The sequence below is a fragment of the Sus scrofa genome, chromosome 1, assembly GCF_000003025.6.
Source record: "Sus scrofa isolate TJ Tabasco breed Duroc chromosome 1, Sscrofa11.1, whole genome shotgun sequence".
In the NCBI taxonomy this organism is placed as follows: domain Eukaryota; kingdom Metazoa; phylum Chordata; class Mammalia; order Artiodactyla; family Suidae; genus Sus; species Sus scrofa.
This window is the reverse complement of record NC_010443.5, coordinates 76,618,519-76,643,624: the sequence shown is the minus strand read 5'-3', so window position 1 is coordinate 76,643,624 and position 25,106 is coordinate 76,618,519. Positions and strand designations below refer to the sequence as shown.

At 38.4% G+C, this 25,106-nt stretch overlaps 1 protein-coding gene across 7 annotated transcripts in view; it reads left to right on the top strand.

The window, feature by feature from the left end:
• Nucleotides 1-25,106, top strand: part of CDK19 (cyclin dependent kinase 19) — a 204,427-nt gene that overhangs the window by 149,852 nt on the left and 29,469 nt on the right. For all 7 annotated transcript variants that reach the window (XM_021091172.1, XM_021091136.1, XM_021091165.1 and 4 more), the window contains 2 exons: nt 18,538-18,595; nt 23,485-23,616. In XM_021091172.1, coding sequence (XP_020946831.1) covers nt 18,538-18,595; nt 23,485-23,616 — 190 coding nt within the window. The remainder of the gene's footprint in view (nt 1-18,537; nt 18,596-23,484; nt 23,617-25,106) is intronic.

Here is a 25,106-nt window from a genome sequence, read left to right as displayed (position 1 = left end):
AAATAAATAAATTTTTTAATCTGAGATCTCAAAATCTCCCATATTATAACAACTAAGCAAGACTAAAACACTAAAACATTATTAAAATGCCTGCAAAATGCTGGATGATGGCCACAGTAAGATTTTAAGGGTTTCTTTGAAATAAAAACCAGTGAAGCCAGGGATCGAACCTGCAATGTCATGGTTCCTAGTCAGATTCATTTCCGCAGTGCCACAACAGGAACTCCCACAGTTTTCTTCATACCTTGTGTGACAAGGAGCTGCATCAAGTCTTTAATTTTGTCTGTGATAAAGAGGGCCTGATAAGGCAAATGTTTTTATTTCAAAGAAACCCTTAAAATCTTACTGTGGCCATCATCCAGCATTTTGCAGGCATTTTAATAATGTTTTAGTGTTTTAGTCTTGCTTAGTTGTTATAATATGGGAGATTTTGAGATCTCAGATTAAAAAATTTATTTATTTTTTTGTCTTTTTCTAGGGCTGCACCCCTCGGCATATGGAGGTTCCCAGGCTAGGAGTCTAATTGGAGCTATAGCAGCCGGCCTACGCCAGAGCCACAGGAATGCCAGATCTGAGCTGCGCCTGCAACCTACACCATAGCTCATGGCAACACCGGATCCTTAACCCACTGATCCCAAGGCCAGGGATCAAACCCATAACCTCATGGTTCCTAGTCAGATTTGTTAACCACTGAGCCACAACAGGAATGCCAAAAAAATTATTTAATCTTGGTACTTAAGCCTCAGTTTACTCATTTGTAAAATGACAGTAATAAGTACTGTATATGGTTGTTGACTCCATAGTCTTAGCTCCAAAGTTCCTGAATTCTTTCAAATTTCTTTTCTGTAGAAGCTTCTGTACATTCTTCTCAATTCCATCAGCAGTCCAACAATGCCCTTTCTTTTAACCACTTTCTTCCCCAGAATTCCTTTAGCCTGATACTCTTCCTAACCCCTTTTGCTTTACAAAGTAGAGCCCTACTATGAATATGAGAAACATGCTTCCTGGTGTTTTTTTTTTTTTTTTTTTTAAAGTAGGCCATGTTTCATCTGGTTTATATTTAAATATTGCTAATACTTGCTGCCAAGCCTTCAGTTTAAAAATATAAAAGTTAAAAAAACTTGCTTACATGAGATCAAAGTTAGAGTTTCACATAACTTTTCATTCTAACGATTCCATCCTAATCAAATGACTATTATTCACTTGATTTATTAACATTCTACTTGAAAGAAGTATTTATTTTAATATGACATAATCATCTTAACTTAGAATGCTGAGCTAACAATGAAAAGTAAAATACGGCCCAGTTATCTTCTAACCTGCAATTTTAGGTGCTTTGGGACAGTTAGAGATCTTATCATGCTCATGTGTCACAATAGGGTTTTTGCTGATGACCTTTGCTTCCTGACTAGTGCCTTAGAGCCATGAGTGGGCCGGCTGCTCATGACTGCAGGCTGCAGGCCGTGGACGGTGGCGATGTCATCCATGTGCAGTGACTCCTGTCCTACTGCCCCTCTGCCCAGGCCTTGTGAAGATGGGCAAGGTAATGTTTCTTACAATGCTCTGGATACTGTGACATACACCTCACAGATGTAAGAAGGTATTATTGAGGTGTTTTCTAGATATGGGCTGTGATTCTTTTGGCATGTCAGTTTTTCCATCGTCCATACACATAGCCCAGTAACTGGAGCTTTCAGCAGAGTCCTGTGCCTCTGTGGGTTTGAGTTGGAGCAAAGTGCTCTACCATCTGTTTAGTAGGTAAGTGATAGACACTAAAAATCACACTTCTAAGCTGGCCAACTTCAAAGCAGACGTGGTTTGACCATAGTGGCCTTTGAGGCCTCGCAAGGTTCAGCTCAGAGACAGGGCTCTTTTGATGATTGCTAACTTTAGCATAGTTTTAGTTCCCTGTACTGACAATACAGGGAACTGCTATATCTAGAAGGCTATTTGCCAAGCTGACTTCAAAGTATCTAAAACGATATATAATCAAGATAAATTCCACAGTGACAGCACTGGCAGAAACTCATTAGAACCAAGGCCCACAGAAGGAGCCCCAGTACTTTGAGGGCTGTGTTTAAATCTGAAGAATCAATTCAGGCATACTATTTTATTAAATTAATTTTATTGAGGTGGATTTTTTTTTTCTTTTTACAGCCATACCTGTGGTGTATGGAAGTTCCCAGGCTAGGGGTCTAATTGGAGCTACAGCTGCCGGCCTATGCCACAGCAATGCTGGATCCTTAACCCAATGAGTGAGGCCAGGGATTGAACTGGCATCCTCACAAACACTATGTCAGGTTCTTAAGGTGCTAAGCCACAGTGGGAACTCCTGAGGTAGAATTTGTATACAATAAGATGCACCCATTTTAATTACTAATTAATGAATTAGGACGAATCTGTATAGCACTATAGGCATTCTATTTGACAGCACCATAGGATGATTTCAAATCTCTAGTGAAAATTATGGTATGTTTATCAAGAAGGGATCTTGGAATTCCCGTATGGCGCAGAGGAAATGAATCCAACTAGGACCCATGAAGTTGCGGGTTCGATCCTTGGCCTTGCTCAATGGGTTAACGATCCAGCATTGCTGTGAGCTGTGGCGTACGCTGGATCCTGTGTTGCTGTCACTGTGGCTGTGGCCGTAGGCTGGCAGCTGTAGCTCCGATTTGACCCCTAGACTGGGAACTTCCATATGCTGCTGGTGCAGCCCTAAAAAGCAAAAATAAAATAAAATAATAAAAAAGAGGGGATCTTGCACCGAGGATTCATTTCTCTGAGAGATTACTTATGATGGTGATTTTGTGCGATCATATTCTTTAGTAAGCACACATCTGGGTAGAAGTCTTCTTTTGGTGAGGGCTGTAGTCAGTTAAGTATGGTTCATTTTCCAGTTGTGCTTTTGTTCTTTTAACCCTGGTTTAGATGCGTCTCTGAGAGAATTGGGTTCTAATCCTGGGTCTGCTACTGTCTGTGGACAGTGAACTTGATTGAGGTTACAGGTTTTTTTGCATTTCCTCATGAATAAAATGAGAGGGCTCAGTGATAACTCCTACCTCTGATATTCTTAATTTATCATGATAAATAAGATTGAATTATTTGATTTGAATATGAATGTCACAAATGTAAACAAAAAACTACTTTTTACCAGTGTTTCTTTGCTGCAGATGCATTGTATTAGTTAATGAACAGGGTAGTATCTGAATATCTTTGTAGCCTTATTTCCTGGCCTTGCTGTCAATAGGGAATGGATCTTGATTATACTGTTTGTGACCTTGAAGTTAGTTAAATAGCCTTCTAGATACATGTGTTTGTCTGGTATTAAGCTTTTTATAAAGGCTGCTTTTTATTGGTTCTTGTTAGAGAAAAGAAAACCTTATCTCTGCTGTTCAGGCCTGTAACCACTCCTAAAACGCAAAGACAAAGAAGTGCATTGTTAAGTGTTGTGCTGCTCTGGGTTGGCAGGTGCTGTTTACCGTGCATACTGAGGTTTAATTAACATAGGTGCCCATTACAGATACTTCTAGAGCATTTTAAGGTAAAATGAATTTAATAATAGCATTTTATATATATATATATATATATATATATATATATATATATATTTAATGCTTCCCTTTTAAGATAGCCTGCATCTAGTTATAGATACATAATTTCTAACTGGGAAGGCATTTTTGATGAGAAATAGCACTTTAAATAGTGATTAGGTTCTCTGACTACAAAGTCCTGTTTAACTCACAATATACCTAAAGTATGACACTTAGAGAACTATGGAACCTAATGTCCATTTTTCTGGATTTCTGTGGGAGAAGTACTGGCTTATAGACTTAAAATATTTGCTTCGTAAGCATATGTCATACTAATGTGTTCCAGACAGTATGCTGGGCACTGGGAATTCCGGGGTAGCTAAATTATATTCCCTTTCCTCATGAGTGTGCGTTGTGGTGGGGAGGATACACATAAATGGATAAACATAAAGTAATAACGTTTAAAAAGAAATTGCAAGGTATATTCAGGGATCAGCTCTGCATGAGTTACTGAGAGCACAGAAGAATACCTGACTAGTTGGGATGGGTCTCTCTTGGAGGACTTGCACTGAGTTGAATCTGAAAGATGAGGAGAAATTTATAAGGAGGAACTGGGGAATGTGGGTGGGGAGAGCACTCCAGGCAGAGGGGACAGCATGAATAAAGGCGAGGGGTAAGAAACTGCATGCATTTGGGTGTTATTGGGGCAAAGCAAGAAGCAGTGAAAGAAGAGGGAGAGAGAAGTAGGAACTGGATTACAGTGGAACCAGATTACAGCTCCCAACATAGGGATGTGCCGCATTGGTTTGAGGGTGCAGCGATGGCAGCTCTATCAGGCTCAGGTCAGCGGCTGGTTGAGAAATGATGAAGGCCTGAAACAGGTCAGGGGTAATCAAGACAGAGAGGAGGGGAGATAAGAGATCACTCTTTAGGAAGATAATCAGGCCTGAGGATTAATTGGAGTAAAGTGATAAAGGACAGGTGTTCAGACTTCTGCTTTTGTTGACTGAGTGACTGAGAAGGGAATACCAGCAGAAAGAGGCAGTAAACACTCAGCTTGAGCAAGCTGAATTTGAGATTGACTGTGGAGATGCCCAGCACACAGCTCACAGAGAACCTCTAGATATATATGAGTTTAGAGACCGAGAGGTATAGATTTTGCAGTATTCACATGTGGGTGATTGCTGAAACTCTGGAGTAATTAAAATCAGGACTTTAATAAATCTATATTCAGAAGTAAATTCAGCATATTTTCTGGTAAGTGCTTACTCTAGTTTCTTTTAACTTCTTTTAAAATTGAGAACTTGTCTATCAAAGGACCATGAATACTAACCACTGGCCATTTTTATTCATTGATTTATTTGTTTATTCATTCAACAAATAAGATTATATGCCTGGATTTCGGTAGATACATAAATTGGTAACAGATGTATCTTTCCTGCCCTTTAGGAGGTTGCAATCACAACAATCCGATTATATGTCTAAATCCTTTACTTTCAGTGAGATTATTTTAAGGGGTAAAGTTACGGTAGACTGATACTATGGGCAAATGTCTATTTTGTTTGTTAAAAAAGTAGGTATCTTACTCGTGGTTCTTTGCGCTGTTTGTTACAACACAGAATCTTATTTGTTCAAGGCGAACAATGGAGAACAGTGTGAAGAAAGGAACATAAACTGAGGGTTTCTCCTGAGAATGTACTTCTGTATCAAATGTGATGAGAGCTGTGCCAATTCTATATTTAAATAAAAGAATAGTTATAACCATTAATATTAGGCTAGCACTGTTCATTGTTCAGAAACTAGTCTGATTGATACTGGTTTTTTTTTTTTCCTATTACTCAACATTGTAGACAATTGTGTTTGCGTTTTTCTGTCTTTATTGGTGCTGATGAGAGTCATCTTGTGTGTTTCATATTTTTGTCACAAATGTCCCGGGGTAGAGACTGCAAAACAAATGTAGTAGGATAATTGTATATCTTTAGGCTATTTTTTTATGATGTGCCAATTAACTGAAATAAATTTAACCCTATGGGGGGAAATCGATTCTATGAAAGGAAAAGGTAAATCTAGAATACATGTAAAACATCATGCATGTAGATTCAAGAATTAACTAAATTCTGCTAAAATGAAGATATTTCAAGAATAATTTCCAAGTCATCATATTGTTTATCACATTATTTCCCTGACTTTTGCCTTTAAAAATACAATTTAACTAAAACGAACCCTGCAGCCTTGATTTGTCTATTCGATTTTATTGCTGATAAACTTAAATGTGAGGCATCCAACTCCTGCCATTTCTACTGTTTCTATGGTAACCAAAGTGTGCAAACCCAGCAGTATCACTTTCTTTCACAGCTGGCATTTTGTGTTCACAGTAAGAAGAGGGGTTTTAGTAAAGCATAGTCCGTGTTAATTGGGATGTAACTAGGTCAGAACAATTTTGGTAGCCTTTCTTCCTTCTTTTAGGTTTGTATGTGTGGGTGTGTGTGCATGAGTTGCAGTTTCCTTTGTTTTTTTAAAAGCATCACTTTCACTTAATCACCGTCTAAGTTAGTCTTTTGAAAATTAAGCAATCATAACATCTGCAAACACACCTCATTGGAATCTTGAGGGTTAGATGGAGTTGCTTTGAGACTTGCCCCTAGCTTGGTAGGTTGTTGAGTATTATCCTTAAGCAAAAGGAAATTGAAGGAGTTCTGCCGTGGCACCATGGGTTGAGAATCTGACTGCAGTGGCTTGGATCACAGCTGCAGCCCAGATTTAATCCCTGGCCTGGGAACTTACATATGCCTTGAAGATAAAAATTTTTAAAACAATTTTTTAAAAAAGGAAAGGGAAATCGAAGAGTTCCCTGGTGGTTCAGCAGGTTGAAGATCCAGTATTGACACTGCTGTGGCTTGGGTTGCTGCGTGGCGTGGGTTTGATACCTGGCCTGGGAACTTGCATATGCTCCAGGTGCAGCCAAAAAAAGGGGAAAAAAAGGAAATTGATGTGAAAATGCCTTGAAAAGTTAAATGTATTTTAATGGTGATTATATTATTTATTTTGTTTTTATTTTGAAACATCAAGTATGACCTTAACATTTAACTTACTTGTCCAAAGGGGCAGATAATCCCAGTTAAGAGGTGAACACTAGAAAATGATTCCCTCTGCAATTCTAGATTTTAACTTGACTGCAGGAGCCCTTTTCTGTGGCTCTTGGCCAAGCCCTGGGTTGCTTACTCAGACTATAAAAAGAGTTCATAGTCATAGCTCCCCTAAACCACATCACTGCTTCTGCCCTCATCTCAGGCTCTACATGAAGACCCCACACTTAGAGTTTCCATAGGTTCTAGTATATCATGTCAACAGTGTTCTCTACTAAATCAGAACTAGCTAATGCTCTTTTCTCTGTCTCCTCATTCCATCGCGGTGCTCATATTCATATTCTGTTTCCATATAGCGTGACTTCTAACGAGAAATAGCTAACAGTGATCCCAGGCCATCTTCCTGCTTTTTTCCCATTCAGCAGCTCATAATCTACTTTCATTTCTACTAGGAAGCAATTTTTGTTCCGTTATCTCTTTGTGTTCTTATATCTTTATTTTTAAAGGATTTAAGCTCAAAATCTAGGAATTGCAAATAATCTAATAAAGCATACATAATATGGTTTATTTAATAATTTTACAATTAAAAAAAACTTCATATCCCAGAGACTCCCATTCTCACTAAAGGTTTGAAAGAATGTACTCTAAATCTGCCTTTACCTTTCCCCCATTTATTTGGGTCTCCTTTACTGTGTCTGGCTTCTGTAAGTGCACAGACAGAAATTATTTTTTTCTGAGTCACCAGTGACCTTTCAATTATCCCACAGTTGCCTCTTCTCAGCTTTCATTCTGTTGCAGCGGAAGACCCCTCTTCCTTTTAAAACTCAGTTTCAAGAACCCTATACCATCTATGTTTTCTTATCTTAGAGCTTCGTCAGCTCCTTCATCGGCTGTTTTTCTTCTACCCTTTATTCCTCTCAGCATTATTTTTTCTTATATTAAAAAAATACCATTTCAGGAGTTCCCACTGTGGCTTAGCAGAAACAAACCCAACTAGTGCCCAAGAGGATTCAGGTTTGATCCCTGGCCTCACTCAGTGGGTTAAGGATCTGGCATTGCCATGAGCTGTGGTGTAGGTCACAGACACGGGCTCACATTCTACCCTCGTTGCTATGGAGGTGGTGTACGCTGGCAGCTGTAGCTCCCATTCGACCCCTAGCTTGGGAACTTCCATATGCAAACCGGCAGCCCTTAAAAGCAACAAAAACAAAAACAACAAAACAAACACCCCCCCCAAAAAAAACCAAACATTATGGACATATGTAATGTGGAAGGAAATGATAAGTCTCTCCAAACCCTACTGTCAGAGATTGGGCAGAATCTATAAATAAATTATGCAATTTGTAAAAATCATGGGTAAGACAGAAAGATAACAAAATGCTGCTAATGCTAGTCATGTAAAACTTAGTCTTTCCAGGCCCCCACATCATTCGATATGATCAGCAACCCCCTCCTTAATCTTTGTCTCAACCCTCCCCTGCCCCTGCTCCACCTCTCCTCTCCGGTGGACTCCAGCCACATTGACCTCTTTGGTCTCTCTCCAGTAAGCCAGCCTGCCAGCTCACGGAGATTTTTCCGGAGCCCCCCAAACACCATGATCTTGCCCTGCTGCCATTCTTGTGGCAGCCCTCATCAACTCTTAGAGCATAGGCCAGACAGTGCTCAAGAACCTGTCCAGTTCTGGTACCCAAATAACTTGTGCCCAAAGCAGAACACTGCAAGCAGCCAGCAAGCCATTCCTTGGGTGTTTTTAGAGTCCTCAGCACCTTGTCACTCTTTCTCCCTGATTCCTGCTGTTCTCCCTAGCATGTCTCCAGTTCCCCAGGCAGACTCCTGCATCAGGCCTTTCAACTTGCTCTTCCCTTATTACACACTTTCTTCAGGTTTTACCCCAATGTTACTTCTCAAGGAGGCAGTCCATAAAATAATGCTGAAAATAGGAGTTCCTGTCGTGGTGGCGCAGCACAAATGAATCTGATTAGGAACCATGAGGTTGTGGGTTCAACCCCTGTCCTTGCTCAGTGGGTTAAGGATCCGGCATTGCCCTAAGCTGTGGTATAGGTCTCAGATGTGGCTGGGATCTGGGGTTGCTGTGGCTTTGGCATAGGCCAGCAGCTGTAGCTCCAATTAGACCCTTGACCTGGGAACCTCAATATGCCATGGGTGTGACCCTTTAAAAAGCAAATAAAATAATGCTGAAAATAACATTCCAGCCCCCTCCCAACAGTACCTATCCCCATTTCTTGCTTTTTTTTTTGGTCTTTATCGTCTTCTTAATATATGCTAATATACAAAAGAATATTTGGTATATTTGTATGTACCTTACAAAGCATAATAGTCAAGAACCTGTCACTTAACCCAGTAACTGGAATCTTACCATTATCTTGCTTCTATTTACGTTTTTTCCCTCCTCCTGCCTCCTCCCAAGAGGTAACAAACATCCTGAATTTTAAATCTATTATTTATTTCTTTAAGAAAAAGTAGGTTTATCACATTGTCTATATGCCTAAACAGTACAATTTTTTTTTTTTTTTAGCTTTGCTTGGTTTCAAGCTTTATGAAAATGGCATCCTTCTGTATATAGTTTTCTGAACTTGTTTTTTCACTCAACGTGATGCTTCCAAGATCTGAACTTTTTTTTTTTTGTCTTTTTGCTATTTCTTTGGGCCGCTCCCGCGACATATGGAGGTTCCCAGGCTAGGGGTCGAATCGGAGCTGTAGCCACTGGCCTACACCAGAGCCACAGCAACGCGGGATCTGAGCCACGTCTGCATCCTACACCACAGCTCACGGCAACGCCGGATCCTTAACCCACTGAGCAAGGGCAGGGACTGAACCCACAACCTCATGGTTCCTAGTCGGATTCGTTAACCACTGCGCCACGACGGGAACTCTGATCTGAACATTTTTTAACCTTTTTCTGTAGTTCAGTGACTTTCATTGTTGTTTTAAAATTCATTGTGTGACTTTACTACAATTAATGTCTCCATTTTTCTATTAGCTAGAAACTTGGGTTGTATCCAGTTTGTTGTTTGTTGCTTTTTTTGGGGGGGGTGTTACAAACTGTGCTGCTGTGATCATTTTTTAATGTATCTAAATATGGAATTACTGAGTCAAGGGGTATACAATTGTTCACTTTTGCAAGATGATGCCAAATTATTTTCCAAAGATGTTATACCAATTTACTCTCCTACCAGCAATGTATTGGAGTCTCCGCAACCTACTTCCTACTCAACTGTTCTTAATTTTTACCAGTCTACTAGGTTAAAAATGATATCTCCTTGTGACTCTAATTTGCATTGCCCCCATTATTGATGAGATGTAGCATCTTTTCATATACTTAGTGTTTAAACATATTTCTTCTTTTGTTAAATCCCTGTACATTTTGTCCATTTTCCTCTTAGTTTTTTTTTTTTTCATATTTGTAGGTGTTCTTTATTCTGGATACTAAATCTTTGTTACTATTATTGATATATGTGGCAAATACTTCTTCCCATTTGTGCTTTGTTCTTTTTATTTTCCTTATCTTTGATGATTGGAAGTTATTTTAATAGCCAAATTTTTTCTTTTATGCTTATTGTTTGTATCTTGTTTAAGAAATTCTTTCTTATCTCAAGGTCAGAAAGATAATCTCCAGTTTTTTTCTCTCCCTCCAGAGTTTTAAAGTTTTGCTCTTCACATTTAATTCCTTAATCCTCCTGAAATTGATACTTATGGTATGAGATGAGGATTCATTCTACTTATTTTTTCCCCATTTGGATAACCAGTTGCGCCAGCACCATTTATTGAGTAGTTTTTTCTTTCTCCGCTGATTTGAAGTTCCTCTTCTCTCAGTATCACTGTTCCATCTGGGTTCTCTGATCTCTCCTGTTGCTCATTTTGTCTATCCCTGTACCAGTACCACATTGTTTTAATTACTATAGCTTTAAATAAATCTTGATATTATGCTTTTGTTTACAAATTTTTTTTATTATAGTTGATTTACAATGTTGTACCAATTTCTGCTGTAAAACAACTCACTTATATGTATACGTACATCCTTTTTTACATCCTTTGACATCATGGTCTCTCCCAGGAGACCAGATATCATTCCCTGTGCTATACAGTAGGACGTTGTTGTTTATCCATTCTAAACATAATAGTTTGCATCTATTAGCTCCAAACTCCCAGTCCATCCCACTCGCCCCCACCCCACCCCCTGGCAACCACAAGTGTGTTCTCTGTATCCGTGAGTCTGTTTCATAGATAAGTTCATTTGTCTTATTTTTTTCTTTCTGGGGCCGCACCCACAGCATATGGAGGTTCCCAGGCTAGGGGTTGAATTGGAGCTGCAGCTGCTGGTCTACACCACAGCCACAGCAACACCAGATCCGAGCCACCTCTGTGACCTACACTGCAACCCTACACCACAACTCATGGCAACACTAGATCCTTAACCCACTGAGTGAGGCTGGGGATCAAACCCGCATACTCATGGATACTAGTTGGATTCTTAACCTGCGAGCCACAATGGGTATTTGTCTTTATCTTTCTTTTTCTTTTTCTTTCTTTTTTTTTTTTTTGTCTTTTTACTTTTTTTTCTAGGGCCGCTTCTGCGGTATATGGAGATTCCCAGGCTAGGGGTCTAATCAGAGCCGTAGCCACTGGCCTATGCCAGAGCCACAACAACTCGGGATCCGAGCTGCATATGCAACCTACACCACAGCCACAGCAACACCAGATCCGAGCCACATCTGCGACCTACACTGCAACCCTACACCACAACTCATGGCAACACTAGATCCTTAACCCACTGAGCAAGGCCAGGGATCAAACCCGAAACCTCATGGTTCCTAGTCGGATTCATTAACCACTGCACCACGATGGGAACTCCTGTCTTTATCTTTCTGACTTACTTCACTTAGTATGAGAATCTCTGGTTGCACTTGATATCATGCTTTGAGCCAGATTCCTCTCCTCATCCCTACCCCTAACACTTTGTGAGTATCTTGGCTATTCTTAGCTCTTTGCTCTTCCACATACATTTTTAAAATCAGCTTTTCAAGTTCCACAAGGAAACTCTGATGAGATTTTGATTGAAATTGCATTGAATATACAGACAAGTATGGGGAGAGTTGATGTCTTTACTATATTGAGTCTTATCTATAAACATGAGCTCTTCATTTATTTAGGACTTCTTAATGTCATTTAAGATAAAGTTTCAAGGTGTTCTGTATAAAAACCCTATACATCCTTTGATATATTTATTCCTAGGTACCTGATACTTATTTTTTTTTTTTTATTGTTGATGCTATGGAAGTGCTGCCTTGGAAAATTATATTTTCTAGCTTTTCTTTTCTTTTCTTTTTTTTTTTTTTGCTGGTATATAGAAATACAGTTGACTTGTTTATATTGTTTAAGTAGCCAGAAACCTACTAAACTCTCTTACTGTTGCTAAAATTTGTCAGTAAATATTTTGGGCTTTCTATGCAGATAATTATATCATCTGAAAATAAAAATAGTTTTGTTTCTGCCTTTCTAATGCATATGCCTTTAATATTGTTTTAGAGCACCAAACTTATAGTACAGTGTTGTTTTTAGATGGTAATAATGGGGCGTTATTCTTGATTTTAAGGGGAATGATTCTAATGTTTCCTTCTTAGTTTTTGATACATACCTATTATCAGGTTAAGGAAGTCTTTTGTAGTCTAACTTGCTGTGAGTTTTTATCATGACGGGGTATTAAATTTTATCAGCTGCTTTTTTAGCTTCTATAAAGATAATTATATCATATTTCTTCTTTAATATGTTAATGTAGTGTTGTACTTATATAGATTTTCTTATATTAAGCCATTCTGGAATGCCTGTTTCTGGACTTGGCTTAATGCTATTTTGTTTAGTATTTTTGCATTTGTACTTATGAATGGGGTTGGCTTGAAGTTTTTCGTTCTTATACTTTGTCTAGGTTTGCTACCAAGGTTATACTGGCTTTCTAGAATATGTTGGGAGTATGTCCTCTTTTTATATTCTCTAAATGTTTGAATAAAATTGAAACGATCTTTCATTGAAAATTTGGAGAAGTTGTCTCTTTGATCATCAGTTTTCTTAGTAGGCAGATTTTTACAGTTTCAATTTATTTAGCACTTTTGGGTTTCTGCAGGTTTTCTAATTCATTTGAGTCAATTAGTACATTTTCTTGATTTTGCCTATTTTGTATACATTATTATTTATTATTTATTTATTTAGGCCACACCTGTGGCATATGGAAGTTCCTGGGCTGGGGATCAAATTCAGACCATAGCTGCAACCTATGCCACAGCTGTGGCAATGCCACTGGATCCTTAGCCCACTGTGCCAGGCCGCAGAGCAAACCCACGCACCAGCATCAATCTGAGCTGCCTCAGAGATAGCACTAGATCCCTAAGTCCCTGTGCCACAGCAGGAACTCCCACATATTTAAATTAATGGATATAAAGTTCTTCAAAGGGTTCCTTCTAACCTCCATGGAATCCACAGTTATGTTCCTTTTTGTAATTTCTAATACTGTCTATTTGCCCCATCTCTCCTTTTCTTGTAGTTGTCTTAAAGGCTTCATAAATCCTCTCTAATTCATAGATTATTGCCCTTTCTAAAAAAAAAGTTTTATTGAAGTATAGTTGATTTACAAGGTTGGGATAATTTTTGCTGTACAACAAAGTAACTTAGTCATACATATATAAATATCTATTGTTTTTTAGATTCTTTCCCACATAGATTACCACAGAATACTGGCTAGAGTTCTCTGTGCTATACAGCAGGTCCCTATTGACCAATCATTCCATATACCTCAGTATGCATATGCCAACCCCAAATCCCCATTCCATCCCTCCCACCCCCCAAACTTGTCCCATTTGGTAACCCTAAGTTTTTAAAGTCTTTGAGTCTGTTTCTGTTCTGTAAATAAGTTCATTTGTATCCTTTTAAAAATATTCCATATGTAAGTGATATCATATGATTTTGTCTTTCACTAACTTCATTTAGTATGATAGTTTCTAGGTCCATCCATGTTGTTGCTAATGGCATTATTTCATTCTTTTTTATTGCTGAGTAATATTCCATTGTGTGTGTGTGTCTGTGTGTGTGTGTATACCACATCTTCTTTATTCCTACCCTTAATTTTATCTTTTTACTTCTGCTTTCTTTTGGTTTAGTCTATTGAGGTTTTTTTTTAACCTCTTAACTTAGGCACATAATTATTTTCAGCCTTTCTTCCTAACATAAATGTTTAAGGCTATAAATTTCCCTTGTAAGTACTGCATTAGCTCCATAGGTTTTGATAGGTTGTATTTTCATTATTTCACTTCTGAGTATTTAAATTTTTCTTCATACTTTCTCCTTTACTTCTGAATAATTCAAAGTATTTTTACATTTCCAAATATATGGAGTTTTAAATTTATACTTTTGCAGTTGACTTTTATTTTAATTGTATTTTGATCATAGAACATAATCTGTTTGAAAATAAGGCCTTGCAGTTTCTTGAGACCTGCTTGAACACAACAACATTTGTAGATGCTCCATGTATACTTGAAAAAAAAATGTGTATTCTCCAGTTATTGGGTAAAAGTTGTATAGATGTCTGCTAGATCAGCTTGTTAATTGTGTTCTTTGGGTGGTCTACATCTTAATCTTTTGTCTGCGTGACATATCAATAATTGAGAAAAGTTGGAGTTCCCATTGTGGATCAGCAGTAACAAACCCACTTGATATCCATGAGGATGCAGGTTTGATCCCTGGCCTCACTCAGTGGGTTAGGATCTGGAGTTGCCATGAGCTGTGATGTAGATCACAGATGAGGCTCAGATCCTGCATTACTGTGACTGTGGTGTAGGCACGCAGCTGCAGCTCCGATTCAACCCCTAGCCTGGGAACTTCCGTATGTTGCAGGTGTGGCCCTAAAGAAAAAAAGAAGTCTGTTAACATTGGTCTTTTCCCTCCCTGAAATTATATCAAATACACACACACACACACATACACACACACACACACTCACACACATCAAGTACATAGCAAGTTTTTAGGTGTGTTCCCTCTTCCTGATAAATTTAACCTCTGTCATTTAGTGACCATCTCCACTCCTAATAATGCTTTTGTCTTAAAAGATATTTTGTCTACACAACTATAGTTGCTTCTTTTAGCAGTTTGCCTTATGTATCTTTTAATAGCCTTTTATTTTTGGCTTTTATGGTCCTTCTGCTTAGGTGGATCTCTCGTAAGTAGTATATGAATGGATTTTGTTTTTAAGCCAATATGGAAATGATTTGCTTTTAGCAGGAAAATATATGTTTTTAGTCCTTAGGCCTAAGTTAGGAAGTTTTTCCTTCAGGAAGGGTTTCCTTTTGCTTCTGCTGGTTTACTTTAGTCCCCTTGAGTTTCTTGGCTGATTGTCGGGTAATAGGCTCAGATCCCTCACCTTGCTGGTGGCTCAAGGCTCAGCGTTCCCGCTGAAGTGTGTTATTGACATCTGCCCTCAGGCCCATCCTGCCTATCCTTCCTTCTTCAGCCATTATTTGGGGTGGAGCCAGGGGTTGTTGTAGATCTCTTCTCTCTCTTATGAGATCAAGGATCCTTCAGAAATATTTCTTAGGCAGCATGTGGTTGTTCCATAATGGCAAGGTGTTGGAGCACCTGCTTAGTCATAATACCAGATGTGGAACTCTCATGTTTATTTTTTTCTGCAGTACTTATCAGTATCTGACATACTGCATGTTTGGTATTACTTCAGTAATAGTATACTATATACTTGGTATTTATTACGTTTCTTTTCCCTCTAGAATGTGAGCTCCACGAGGGCAAGGATTTTGCCTGTTTTTGTTTACTACTATATTTCTAGCATCTAAATCACTGCCAGATGCTCAATCAATATTTGAATGGATGACTGGGAACAGTAGAAAAGGTGATGCCAAAAAGCAATGCCAAGTCTTGAACTTTTACCTTGAAATGCCCTTATATGTTCCTCCATGACCATTATCACAAATTAGAGTCCCCTTACTTTTTCCTGGACTCTTGTAGCCCACTTCCAACTGGTCTGTTTACTGGGTGGTCCATCTGTCCTATCCAGTTCATCCTTCACAAGGCTACCAGAGTTTTCCCCTAAGTATGGATCTGATTATCTCACTGTCTTGTCTCAGTTTAGCCTACAGAATACATTGTTGTTTCTTTAGTGTGATATTTTATTCCCAACATAGTTCCTAACATTATTTCTACACAGAGCATTCTATGCTCTAGTCATATGAAATTACTTGAAGGCTCTCCCAATACGCCATGTCTGTGGGGGAGGGGGGTTGTAACAATGCTCTTACATTTTGGGTTCTCTGAGCCTGAAAAGTCATTCTTTTGTTTATGCTTATCAAAATCTTAGTCATTCTTGGAGCTCCCATTGTGGCGCAGTGGAAATGAATCCGACTAGGAACCATGAGGTTGCAGGTTCGCTCTCTGGCCTCACTCAGTGGGTTAAGGATCCAGTGTTGCTGTGAGCTGTGGTGTAAGTCACAGACGTGGCTTGGATCTGGCATTGCTGTGGTTGTGGCGTAGGCCGGCTCCAATTAGATCCCTAGCCTGGGAACTTCCATATGCTGCGGGTGCGGCCTTAAAAAAAGACAAAAAGACAAAATCTTAGTCTTAAATTCATCTCCTTCCTAAAGATTATCCTAATATTCACTGAGACTCATCTTTTCCCAGCTGTTTATTTTGCTGTTTTGGTATTCTATTAAGCTATCTGTCTGTCTTTCCCTCCTAAATATTAAGTTCCTTGAAGTCAAGGGCTACATGTTTTTCCTGAAAGTGTGTACAGTGGCTTAAGAATAATGGATCTTTGAAAAATAGTTTTCAAACTTGAATTTTAAGTTTGGTTTTTGTCTGATGCTATTTTCGTTTATCTGCTATAGCAAACTGATCTTGTGTCCTTTCTTCAATTATCACACTCCAGTGACAATAACTTTCAAATCTAAATCTTCCTATTTCCACCCTCCTGGCTAGTGTGACTAGGGCCTTTCACATTACTCAAACTCAATGTGTCATTGCCTTCTCTTGTTGTTGTCCCTCCCAAATCAGTAACTCTCATAACTTCTCTATCAGAAGGGCACCATTCTTCCAGTCACATAAACTCAAGCCCTTAGTGAAATCTTTATCATCCTTTGTCTTAATCTTCTGCCTTCAACTAGTAGTCCTGTTAATTTCTGCTTTAAAATGTTATTCAGCTTGGAGTTCCCACCGTGGCTCATTGGTTAACGAACCCGACTAGTAACCATGAGGTTTCGGGTTTGATACCTGGCCTTGCTCAATGGGTTAAGGATCCGGCATTGCCATGAACTGTGGTGTAGGTTGCAGACATGGCTTGGATCCTGTGTTGCTGTGGCGGTGGTGCAGGCCTGGTGGCTACAGCTCCAATTGGACTCCTGGTCTGGGAACCTTCATATGCTGTGGTTGCGGCCCAAGAAAAAGATAAAAAGACAAAAAAAAAAAAAAAATGTTACTCAGCTCCATTAACTTCCTCTCCATTTCAGCTGAGAAGTCCTCAGATGAAGCCCTGAAGCCCTTATTACCTCACATCCCAGTTCTGGTACCTCCCCCTTTCCTATAATCTCACCGCCTGTAATATAAAGGTCAGATTGCTTCACCTGGCATTTAAGACCGCAGGGTCTAAGTTCACTGTACTATCTCCAGCGTGAGCCCTCTGCTTTCTGTCAAGTCAGTCTTACTCTCTGCTACGCTTACCTCATTCATAGCCCTTGTGCTTCTGCTCTGCCATGCTAGCTTGGGTTCATTTTTCAGGATCTGGATAATGGCCATACCTGCTGCCCCCCATCTCCAGTAAACATTTCCCTTAACAATGGAAACTAGTTCATCACTTCCTCCTTTGAACTTTTTTTTTTCTTAGTTATCGTTTTCATTGAATCTTAAAAAAGAGCTGGCAAATTGAAAGAGATCTTAAGAGTAATCTAGTTTAACCTCTAACCCAAGACCTCAGTCCTCTCCATAACTCATAATTAGCTTTCATTTCTAGTATTATACAAAGATTCTAACATTTCTACTTGTACAGTGAGCATCTGGAGGCTAGGAACTTGGTTTACTATGCTTTTATTTTTCCTCTTAATTCTGAGTATGGTTAGCGTGGTTCTTTGTCCCTAGAAGACACCACCAAGGATATACTCGTTGATTGAATAAATGAATCATGATTTTTTTTCTGTAAAGAGTTTACAGAGGAGATTTACTTGGGCAAAAGCCTATTTCCACAGTTTCTCTGTTCCCAAATGTCTACAAATAAGGATGGCTTAAAAGATGGTGGATACATTTGCAGCCTACTCCTTTCTTCATATAGCTGTGTATTAGCCTTGGTTTTAATTTTCCTACATCTTGAAATTATATTTGGAATTTCTCACTTTTGCATGAACTATAGCTGAAAATGTGTATGCATTTTAATGGAGTCTGCTGAATGTTGATCATGTTTTCCTACTGTAGTTTAGAAATATTTAGCAAGGAATATACCATTTGATTCATCTAAATGAAGGTAATTATGTTGTAGTTTGAAATTTTATATAAAATTTTTCAACCACAAAAGCCCTTTGTTGTGGGTGGCAATAGGACCGCTTATAATTTATGCAGGTTTAAAAATTATTAGTACTCATTACTTCTGTGGGGTAAATAGAAATGATAGCTTTAATTCCTTTGTGATTATTTGTATGATATAATTTTGAAAATAAAATGTTTCTATAGCAAAGATGTTTTTGGAAAGTTAGTGCTAACTTCAAGTATGTCAAATGCTTTAACTATGTAGAGGGTATTTGATATTCAATTATAGTTTTGATGAAAATCCAAAAGTGATATTTTCATAAGAACTTTTTTCCATTTTAGAGCATGTCAAAAGAATAAATATAGTAATTTGAATGCTCTATTTTTATTTCTAGAAACCAGCAAATATCCTAGTAATGGGAGAAGGTCCTGAGAGGGGGAGAGTCAAAATAGGTAGGTAATTATTTCTAAAATAATGTACTAAGAAATTGAAGTGCCTGCAAAGATGGTTTCCCTTTTTAATATTCTTAAGTAGTTAATTTTAAAATTACTTCCTCACAATATTTGTAGAAAAGATGTTGGGAAATGTAGAGAGCTTATAAAATCCCTCAGATTTATTCCCCAAATAAGTTTCTGTAATTCTAAGCTTAGGCAAGCAAAAAATTCTTTCCCACACAATACCCCAAGCATGTGTTTAATGCTCTTACTGTCCTGCACAGTTACCCTAAAGATAAATCCCTAAATCTTACTTTTGTCTCAGCTTTACCAGATGTTGTTTCCCTGAATACATCCCTCCCACCCTGATCTGATACATACAGATCTTCACAGATTCCCCCTATCCTCTCCCCCCACCACATGCCCTGTGCCAGATACCAACAAATCTTTTCCAAATGAATATATATATATGTTTCTAGACTCTCTTACTTGCCGGTCTTAGATTAAGCTACTGGCATGAGTCTTATTTCTGTATTTAAATTTTCTTTGCACCCTCGAAGATTCTAAAAGAAACTGGCATCCTTTATACCTATGTCTTATTTGGGGAGAAAATGAGCTATGAAATGCTTTATTCTAATTTCTTATAATAAAGCTTACATTTACTGAATGCTCATTTTAAAGAAAGACTTTAAAATAAATTTCGTTTCATCAACCTGCTTTCTTTGCTATTAGAATATATCATGCTGGAAACGATGCAGAATTGTGCTAATTTAATTTACTACAAATCGTTCGGTCTTGCTTTGACCGAGCATGCCTTGCTGCTTGGTTTTCTACTTCTTCAGTTAGTTACCTAGCCCAGTTCCTAAAAAAAACTGTTCTAAACCGACTCTTCTTTCTTTGAACCTCTACTCTGAGCTTACTGGGATTCACTCATAAAAAAATTTTGATGTTAATTAAGAACCAGGTGGCTAATTTCCTTCCTTTCCTCTTTCCTTCCTCCTCCCTCCCATCATCTTCCTAGACTCCTCACTTGTTCCTGTTTCACTCTTACATTTTTACTTGTAGGCATTTACTGAGTACCTAGTTTTTGTTAGACACCCGTGAAAGGGAAATCAAGTACGGTCCTTGTTTGGGGGACAGTGAAATTGATACTTACATATGTTATCTCATTTGTTTTGCACAACCACCCTCTATGGTAGTTACTGTAGATGAGGAAGGCTGGATTCAGAGAGACTGTGCTTTACTCAGCCTTTCAAAGGAAGGACTTGAGTTCCAAGTCTGGGATCTCTTTCCCATGGCTGCTGAGACATCAGAGCTATCTGGTGTGACCTCAGGGACCACTTTTTTTTTGTCAGCGCAGCTCTGCCTCTGAAACAGTCTCAGAGAAAGAATGACTCTTCCTGCCCAAGTCCTAGCTAGTGCCCTTCCTAGTCTGGCTGTAGTTAAACCCTTCATATTACAGTAGCTCCATTCCCCCCTTCTCAACTTTCTCTTCTTCACCTTCAGACCTTCAGAAAATTTTAACATAAATTTTCTCATATCCATTTTGTTTTCTTTACCATTTTTTTCAGTTTTGTTTTACTGTTGTTCCTCTGCTTCTAAAATGTTTCTCATTGGTTTCACTCACCCTAATTTGTTATTATCTGATATCTAATCCCATCCCTTTATTGAAACCGTTCTCTAAAAGGACACCTATGATTTCTACTTACCAAATCTAGTCGCCCATGTTTCGTCACTGTTTTCTTTTACTGCCTTGTCATTTGTTCTTCTGACCAGTCTGGCCTTGTGACTTTTCCTTTGGCCTATTTGACATTGGCTAATTCTGTTTTTCTATCTTCTGTTTTGGCTGTTACTTCTGTGTTTCATTCATTTTTGTCTCTTATTCCTATTAACCTTTTGTTTCAAGACACTTTAGGCACTGGCTTGAGATACAGCCTGCCTCTACAATTACTTCTTTAGGGAACTGACAAGTTGTGGCCTCAAAACCTTGGGTTCTACAAAAATGATTCTAAGAACTAGATCTTCAAATTCTATTCTCTACCACTAGCTGAAATGTTTATCTCTATTTGAATGTCCTGCTGGCAGTCTATACTCCATTAATTCCAAACCAAATTCATCATCTTCTTATACTTTCCCACCCTTGTGCCAGTCATCACATTTATCCCAGTCACCTTACTCTTCCAAATAGATCTACTACTCCTCAACATAAATTTTGTTTTCTAGCCAGGCCAGTTAATTGCCTTGTTGTTAAGAGTTTTAGGATTGTAATTCTATCCAAAATCAGGGTTAAAATAAGCTATAATAAATAATAAAGGTCTAGTGAGCAATTATTCTAGTTGTTTATTTTTAAAATTTGTTTTAATAGCACATTAAAAAAAAAAAAAGTCAGTCATGCTCCGACATCTATGCTTAACACTTTAGTACAGTTTTTTTTTTTGTTTGTTTTTTGACTGAAAGGAAAAGCACAGTTGAATGAAAAACACATTTCTCTTCCCTGTATGCCTTCCCCTTCCCAGCAACCTAAAGATTTCCAGGCCTTACCTAAAATGCTTACTGCTTTCTTTACTATTCACAGTGATTCATCCTTAAGGATCCAGCTCAAGTCCCACTTCTACAAATGTTTCTCAGACATTGTTCCTGATAAAACCATAAAGGAGACATAACCCCTGCCCTCAAGGGACTTGGAGTCTAGTAGAAACCAGTAGTTACTTTCCTTTAGTCGCTACTGGTTTCTACTTACAGTACTTAGGCTTTTTGTCGACGCCATGTGTTTTCTCATCTCACCTTCATGTCTGCATTGCCTTCCGCTGCTTTTCTATCATTTGAAACTATGGAATTAGCACTCACAGGTCGGGATTTTACTATCCCTATCTGTTGAACTGAACAGTTGCACTCATTCCTAATTTTAGGAGAACAGCTGTTAGGAATGTTTAGGCTTGTTACCCTTTGTCAAAATTAGTAATTATTTGAAAAAAAATGGTTTGAAACTCTTTTAAAGTTCATACAATAGATGGGAATTGTTTTTAAGAATATTTATTGTTGCCTCTGGCCTTGATATAATTTTTCAGTGAATAGATACGCTTGTAGAAAACTAAGAAGGTAGAGAATAAGGGGAGAAATACTGGTTTTAGCCTTTACTTGAAAATGGTATGCTTTTCAGCGGGTGGAAAGGGCATTCATGTTACTTTGCTATCAACAACCATCAGCATCTATTAATACATAAAGCAGTGCTTTGAGATAGGTGGGATATTGGTAGAATGGTTTTGAATATTTTTGTTTATTAGAGGGAAATTTGGTTAAGAAAGTGTAGGCATCAACATAGGCTCTAAAGAAAGAAAATTACTGGAAATTAAAAATGCAATATATATCATAGCATACCGGCTTTAGATTGAATGATTATAGTTGAAACTTTATGCATTGTATAGTATACTAGGGACCCTTACAATCAAAATATACTGTGTATATTATATATTTCAAAGTATACAAGTTTATCATTCTTGTGGTTTTTGCCTTTGTGACATGCAGTTATCATACATATAATCTGTTGGCTATCAGATCCATGGTTAAGAATGTAGCTGATAGATTATAAATTTTTTTTACCAGCTATCCCTGTGACTTTGGGCAAGTCATTGTACTGCTTTGGGTCTTAGACTCTTTATCACAGAAGTGGGGGGAAAGCACTTATTAAACCAGCATCCTGGAGTTCCCATTGTGGCACAGCAGAAACAAATCCTACTAGTATCCATGAGGATGTGAATTCAATTCCTGGCCTCCCTCAGTTGGTCGGGGATCTGGCATTGCCATGAGCTGTGGTGTAGGCTGCAGACGCGGCTCGGATCCCATGGTGCTGTGGCTGTGGCGTAGGCCGGGAGCTGCAGCTCCAATTAGACTCCTAGCCTGGGAACCTCCATATGCAGCAGGTGCGGCCCTAGAAAAGACAAAAAAAAAAAAAAAAGAGAGAGAGAGAGAGAATTAGTTTCTAGCACCTTATTACAGAAATAATCTTTTTTGCTACTTTTGTATACATCCAATATTTAAATAAGTTAGCTTTGGTATAGACCTTTGTTAAAGGCTGAATTATAGCAAATTCACTTATGTGTTGTATGTATGTTCTTGGAAATATGTATGTGATGTGTTGGTAACATTACAGCAACTGGCTCTCTGGGGTGGGGGGAAGCCCAATTTGTGGCATTTGCTGTTGTCCCCAATATAAATACTCCCCCCATAGCCAGTTTCAAGCCACCAACATGATGTTACAAAACGCTGTGTTGGGAAAACGGGTAGAAAGTGGGTCCATAAGAGCCAACTCTAGCACACACAAAACTAAGACAGAGTCAGATTTTAGATGTATAGGCAAGCAGAAGTCATAATTAATTGTGGAAAGTTTTAGATTATTTTCAATTTTAAAAACATTTAAGAATGTTATTCTATCTCCGAAAGCCAGGAATCTGAAGTCAGATCTGGATTTTAATTCTGCCTCTGTAATTGCTAGTTCTGTGACCTTGGACAAGACAGAATATCTCCAAGCCTCAGTTTCCTCATCAGTAAAATAGGCACAATAATAGTATCTACCTCAGAAGAGGAGATCTGGTCCCTGGTGCAGACCACTGGCTGAAAAGGGAGGAAAAGGAGTTCCTGTTGTGGTGCAGCGGAAATGAATCTGGCTAGGAACCATGAGGTTGTGGGTTCGATCCCTAGCCTTGCTCATGGGTTAAGGATCTGGTGTTGCTGTGAGCTGTGGTGTAAGTCGCAGATGTGGCTTGGATCCTGTGTTGCTGTGGCTGTGGCCCTAAAAAGAAAAGGGAGGAAAAAAATTGCTTTATAAAGTTACTGGCTATGGTCATCAGCCTTGTATGGTTATAGCAGAATGCCAAACTGAGTTCTTATTAATTTATTTTATTTTTTAGCTGACATGGGTTTTGCCAGATTATTCAATTCTCCTCTAAAGCCACTAGCAGATTTGGATCCAGTAGTTGTGACTTTTTGGTATCGGGCTCCAGAACTTTTGCTTGGTGCAAGGCATTATACAAAGGCCATTGGTAAGTTAGTCCAGAACAGTTTAATTATAACTGGTAAGTATTGCATTATCATATCATTATCATATGATATGGCATTGTCATAAATGATAAATGGTATAATAATGTCTTAATAAAAACTGCTTTCTTTTTTTTAGTTTACATTTATTTATTTTAAATGATTTTTATTTCTTCCATCATAGCTGGCTTACAGTGTTCTGTCAATTTTCTACCGTACAGTAAGGTGACCCAGTCATACATACATATATGCATTCTTTTTCTCACGTTATCATCCTCCATCATAAGTGACTAGTTATAGTTCCCAGTGCTATACAGCAGGATCTCATTACATATCCATTCCAAAGGCAATAGTTTGCATCTATTAACCCCTAATTTCTGGTCCATACCACTCTCTTCCCCTCCCCCTTGGCAACTACAAGTCTGTTCTCCAAGTCCACGATTTTCTTTTCTGTGTATAGAAACTACTTTATATCTCTTTGTAAAAGTCTTGCTGTTGTCTGTATTCCCAGATTTTATATTCTGGTAGATTTTGATTTTTAACTGTATAGAAGAATGATTTAAAAATTTTTTTATTATAATTGATTTACAATGTTCTGTCAATTTCTGCTGTACAGCAAAGTGACCTAGTTATACACATATATACATTCTTTTCCTCACATTATCCTCCATCATATTCCATCACAAGTGACTGGATATAGTTCCTTGTGTTATGCAGCAGGATCTCATTGCTTGTTCACTCTAAATGCAGTAGTTTGCGTCTAACCCCAGACTCTCAGTCCATCCCACTTCCTCCTTCTCCCCCTTGGCAACCACAAGTCTGTTCTCCATGTCCATGAGTTTCTTTCTTTTCTGTAGATAGGTTCATTTGTACCATATATTAGAGTCCAGATATAAATGATATCATATGGTATTTATTTTCTCTTTCTGACTTATTTCACTTAGTATGAGAGTCTCTAGTTCCATCCATGTTGCTGCAAATGGCATTATTTTATTTTTTATTGCTGAGTAGTATTCCATTGTGTGTATGTACCATATCTTCTTAATCCACTCATCTGTCCATGGACATTTAGGTTGTTTCCATGTCTTGGCTATTGTGAATAGTGCTACAGTGAACACAGGTGTGCATGTATCTTTTTCTTTTTTGGGGGGAGACTGACTTTCTTTCTTTTTTGGGGGGGCCATACCTGTGGCTTGTGGAAGTTCCCCGGCTAGGGGTCAAATTGGAGTTGCAGCTGCCGCCCTAGTCCACAGCAGTGCCATATCTGAGCCACGTCTGTGACCTATACCACAGCTCGCGGCAACACCGGATCCTTTAACCCACTGAGCAGGGCCAGGGATTGAACCCTTATCCTCATGGATACTAGTCAGTTTCATACTGAGCCACAACAAGAACTCCGCATGTATCCTTCTCAATGAATATTTTGTCCAGATATATGCCCAGGAGTGGTACTGCTAGATCATATAGTAGTTCTATATTTAGTTTTCTGAGGTAC